General features: G+C 37.8%; 1 protein-coding gene across 1 annotated transcript in view; it reads left to right on the top strand.

Moving 5' to 3' along the window:
* Positions 1-392: 392 nt before the first annotated feature.
* Positions 393-5,731, top strand: part of LOC108800393 (transmembrane 4 L6 family member 4-like) — an 11,273-nt gene continuing 5,934 nt past the window's right edge. The window contains exons 1-3 of the mRNA XM_018572377.1: positions 393-566; positions 2,897-2,986; positions 3,986-4,134. Coding sequence (XP_018427879.1) covers positions 393-566; positions 2,897-2,986; positions 3,986-4,134 — 413 coding nt within the window. The remainder of the gene's footprint in view (positions 567-2,896; positions 2,987-3,985; positions 4,135-5,731) is intronic.

The raw sequence follows: 5,731 nt of genomic DNA, 5'->3' as shown, positions 1-5,731 counted from the left end.
GTGCAGGGAATCTACAACTGGATATGGTAGAACAATTCCAAATAAATGCCTTTACATTCTAGAACAAAAAGTACAGGTTTTCAAGTTTGTGCCATCAATACAATACGGGGGTGTGACTTTTGAGGAAGCATAATATATCCATATTATAGGAAAAAGAAAAGCCCATGTGACCATCCTGGATGCTTAGGTAGAATATTAACAGGGGTTATTAGTTGTCATGACAAACTATTGCTCAGAGCATTATCTCATAGGATTTCATCCACATATAAATTGCCAGGGCACCATAAAACCACAGACAATAGCAAGCTGTTCAATAGTGGATAACAGTGCACTGGACTGTCTTTTACAGGAGAGTTTCATTTATAAAGAAGAGTTACCTGTTGAGCTTAAAGATGTGCACAGGAAGTTGTGCCAAGTGCCTGGGCGCTACGCTCATTGTTTTAGCTGTTTGCAGTCTACTGGCCAACACCTTACTGTTTTTCCCTGCTGGAGTGGTTGCAAAGAGCAATGATCACATATCAAGGGAAGTCTTCTACCTTGGCGGAATCATCGGGTCTGGAGTGCTGGTGAGTAAAGTACAATATTGAGATATTTGTAAACTGTGGAACCTTCGTGAGAAGATTACAAAATCATAAAGGAGTATTTAGGACTCTTCATGAAATAAAGAAGACTTTATTTGAACACTTATGTGAACAACAGTGCATTAAGTCTTTATATTATTTGTCATTATACTATAGCAATAACATTTCATAAATGCCACAAATTATCAGATGGATACAATTCGCTATAGGTCAATTAACAAAAGCATATCACATGCAGTACTTTCATTAACATGGTTATTTGTTATATTACAGTTCATTTAAACCTATTGTTGCATGAATCAGATACATTTATCACACTAGTATTTATTTTTTTAAGTGTTTTGACTGTTACAAACAAGAGGAAGTGATCATTTTGGTCAATTCAGGAGAATAGAAAACTGAGCCATTTGAGATGTGGATAAAATACCTATTCAAGTGATAAAATGCCAAATAATTTGAAACAGAGGCTTTCCATTTAAATATCTATTTCAGGAGAAAAAAATATTCTACAATATACTATTCAGGTTGATATAAAAAAAAACCACAGTTAAAAAAGTGCATGCAGCTTATTGAATGGACCCTTATAAGAACTAATGTATACTTCTAAAAATAATGTGGAAACGATATATGTTGCTAAGTGAGTGCAATGTTTTAATATTTTTTGTTAATTTTTTTGAGTTACAGAGATTAGACATTTAGGTATCCAACAAATTAGCAGGTTTATATAAATGCAGGCGATGTAAGGAAGATGTGGGCCATGCTGTCGAAAACGGACCTATACTAATCACTTACATTTCATATAATCTTTAACATGTTAATGTAATTTCAAACATTGTTTTCTATATTTCCAAATATGGGCTTTTATTAAAATAACTCCCTGTGATCCTGCCAGAAAGGTCCTTGTCCTGGCAATTCTATTGCGTGACAACGGTCTGTCCTCGTTGCCAACTTGTGCTGCATTGTTACCCTGTCATATGCACCCTTTCTAGAGACTACAAGCAACCATGCTGACAAACATTCCACAGGCATGGTCCACGGTTGTCACCACGAGGAAGCTGGTCCAGGGTGGTGATGTGTAGCTGACGCTGGAACAAGTGCATAAAGATGGGAACTGTCTGAAAGAGGATGGAGAAGATCAACAATACTAAGATGCAGTACATGATTAAAATAGGGGGAAAGAGTATTTTATCATAAGATCTACTTTAATAGCATATGGGATAGGTTTTTTTACCCTCATTAAGTAGAAAAAGCAAGCTCCCTATATTAAACCTTAGTTGTTATTTGAGGGCTTAACAAGGCAAGCAACAAACGAAAAATTTCAAAAACAATGTTACTTCACCCTGGGTGCACCTTTTTTTTTCAATTGCATTGCACCACATTGTATAGTAATAGGCTACCATGCAATGTGCTGTGATACAACACACATAGCGACGGCTAGGTGTGTTGGGGTGCCATTAAAAAATAATGGCACCGTATTGCACCGAACATTGCAACATGCAATGCGGGACGCACATGCTCCCGCATCACATAGATGTGAACAGAGCCTAAAGTTGGCCATACATTATGAAAATTTCGTCCAGTTGCTCAGGAACCGTCCGAAATTCGCATAGTGGGTTCTGCTATCGGCACCCTTTCGGCCAGCATCCCTTGATCAGCTGATCGAAGGAGCAGGTCAGAAAATCTTCAAATGAGCAGAGCCAGCAGCCGATGAAAAAGCGGGGTTCCTCAATCAATGTAAGCATGCATTCTTTGAGAAATCTGTTCTATTTTTCTTTCGTTCAACTCTCGAGCTGAACAAAAAAAAAATATTATAGTGTATGGCCAGCTTTAGTGTTTAGTAGTATTTTCTATTTTTTAACTCACTCTTAATAGGTTATTTGCATTATACCTGCTGTTGAGATCTTGTCCTGCAGTTCTGACCTCATCTGCCCATCAACATTGATATGCACTTTCATATATACCAAGGGTATATCTAGATTTTCTGAGAGGAATTTTCAAGATGCACATTCAATGGGGTGGTAAAAATTAAGGGTGTTTATTTTATACTTAATAATAATAAAGTGCAGTTGGGCAATACTCCCAGAAGAATGTAATAGTTATTTTGGTCTCTGTTCAAACCACTCACAACATTAATGGTTACATTGTAATTATACACTCCACCATTGTGGATGCTAGAGTCTGGGACTAATAGTGAAAGATTGAGCGATGAAACCTCTCCTATTATAATTCACAAACTATGTCATACAAATATATACTATTTAAATTGAGAGGCCAATCCACCATGATTAATTTTACAAATGGTTTCAATTTTATAGATTATTTTCCCTGCCCTCGTGTTTTTGGGTATGAAGAAGAATGACTGCTGTGGGTGCTGTGGAAATGAAAGCTGTGGCAAGAGATTTGCAGTAAGTACATAAAGACAAGTGAGAGCAATTTCTAGTTTTTCCCGAATGCTGTGTTCAGTATATATATCATGATTACTTTCAGTGGGTCAGCAGCAACAAATTCCCTGCTCCTCTATACAGAAATATAAGCGGTTAGTTAGAAGGAGTTCTCCAGGTGTACAGGGATTCTAATCCTGGAGCTCAGCTAATTAACAGGAATATCCCAAGGTCATGAGACTACTAGCTAACTAACGAACTATTGATGATTTCTTTTAAATGTTAAGTTATGTGTTAGGGGTTCATTTTAATGGTTAGGCCAAAGATTAAGTCTTAAGGCAGGTTATAGATTCATTTTCGGTTAAGGTATGGGTGTTATGGCTTGGGGCAGGGAAGGGTTTAAGCATGAAGATAAAAAATAAGTGTTAGGAACAAGTGATAGTTGAGGAGACATGATTGATTACTGTGAAATTCGCTTTTAAACTTTATGCTAAAAGTACCATGTTCATGTGTCTGGAACTGGGTTTGAATCTAAAAAAATCAAATGAGCCAAAGACATAACCAGTGCCTCTGCATTTATTTACAAATGAAAATCCAAACAATTTGTCCGCCGGTTCAAATTATTATTGGTAATGCGGTAGCAGTAGAGGCTTGGGTTTACATAAGCTGTTAGCATTGGTTTTAAGAAAGGGAACCGTTAACAAATGTCAGTACAACCCCACAGACCCAGAACTGATTGATAAGCAGAGAAATGTATTGAATAATTAATATAATTATGGGTATTTTTCAGATTTCTAACTTGAGAAAATTTAATGAGAGGTGTGGCTTAAATAGAACATGAGTAACTTTTAAACAGGACAAGACGAAGCTTAAACCTCACTCTAAAATACAACTATAACCTGCAATAATTAATAACCACATTTTTAAACTCACTTACATGTTGTTTTAGCTATTTGTTAACAATTTTGCTATTTGTCATTAAAAAGCCTGATAAATATCTTTGATTTACTTATTTTCCTACAGAGCTTTTCTTCCATCCTCTTTGCTGCTATAGGATTTGTTGGAGCTGGCTACAATTTTATCATTTCTGCAGTGGCTATCAATAAAGGACCAATATGTTATTTAGGAAAGAATGGTGAAGAAGATATCTGGGATTATGCGTTTGCCGATGGGTAGGTTTAAATTAATTTGTTCCATATAAATGTAATATTGTAATGATAATAGAAAAAAAAATCAAAATTATAGGAACATTTGAAAAAAATATAAGAAAGTTGCATTATCAGAATGTATTGTTATTTTCTGTATATATTTTAATATTCTTTAAATACTTTTTATTTTCACAGCCTAGGCACATAACAGCAAATTACATGCTATATTCCTTGATGAATGTTTTTTGCAGCCGTGACAGTCACTGAGAGTTGTTACAACTAGTTGAAAATAACTATGGGGGTTATTCACAAAGCAGAATAGAAAAACAGTTAAAAAAGTAGAAAAAATAAAATTGAAAACGATTGGGGCGGAGCTAGCAGTGACAGCTAGCTCCGCCCAACTGTTTTCTATTGGCCGGGACCAGCTGTCACTACAATGAGAGCTTGTCGGGGTCAGCGGTGGTATCAAAGCCAGCTCAATTAAGTTCTCATTGTAATGCAGGGGGGAGAGAGCACCCCCCTGAAATGATGGCAGATAGCAGAGGAAGCAATAGATTCTTTGCTATCTGCAAGTTTTTCTTTTCAGCTGTCAGAATACATTAAAAAAAAAAAAATCAGCACAGGAATGCATAGCTAGATTCCTATTGGCTATTTAAATTTGCAATATCCAATAGCAAGCTGGCTATTGCACCAGCCCTCTGCTGCTGTCAATCACTAGAAGGGGACCTGATGGAGAACTTCAGGTCCCCAATGCTGATTGACAGCAGCAGTGGGCGGGTGCAATAGCTAGTTTGCTATTGGCTATTGCAAAGTGAAATAGCCAATAGGAATGTAGCTATGCATTCCTATGTTGTTGTTTTTTTCTAACTGACGATGGCCGGCGGCTCCGATGTCAGAAGAAAAAAAACAAAAACAGAGCAGGGAAAGGTTTACTCTGCTCGATCAAGCAGAGTAAACCTTTCCGGGAGAAAGTGTTTCTCTCTCGGGCAGCCCGGAGCCGCTATCTAATAGCAGGAGACTCCCGGAGCGTCCGGGAGAGTAATGGCAGATCAACGCCCCTGGTTACCTGTCTCTGCAAGTGGCCAGAGCCAGTCGTGAGATGATGGCTGGCTCTGCCCAGCTGTCAGTAGCAGACTGTCGGCTGGCCAATGGCCAGCCTTTCGACCAGCTTCGGCTTTCACCTCGGCTCAGTCGAGCCGAGACATATGCCTTCGGCTCCACTGAGCCGCTTGGCCAACTTCGGGAGCTGTACGAGCTATAGTGAATAGCCCGTACAGCAGCCCTTCGGTTCTACTGAACGGAAGGGGTCCTGGGGCCAAAGCTAACCGAAGGATCAGCCGAAGCTACGGCTGGATCCTACGGCAGCTTTGTGAATAACCCCCTATGCATTATAGTAAACTAAAATGAGGCTTTTTTTGTGAAATGAAATAATGATTTATGAGAAAATAAGGCTTTCAAGAGTTACATGATAATTTCAGGCAAAATAAATGAATAAATAAATAATAAAAAATACCTCATATTTATGTTTGTAAAACTTTATGAAAAATTATTATTAAATGAAATAAAGAATGAACTCAAATCCCATCTCCGGGCAAATTAGTTTCCTTCCACCAATGATCCC

The sequence above is a fragment of the Nanorana parkeri genome, unplaced genomic scaffold (assembly GCF_000935625.1).
Source record: "Nanorana parkeri isolate BGI_ZX_2015 unplaced genomic scaffold, ASM93562v1 scaffold2010, whole genome shotgun sequence".
Classification (NCBI taxonomy): Eukaryota; Metazoa; Chordata; class Amphibia; order Anura; family Dicroglossidae; genus Nanorana; species Nanorana parkeri.
Note: the sequence above shows the minus strand (reverse complement) of the source record. Positions and strands in the feature narration are given on the sequence as shown.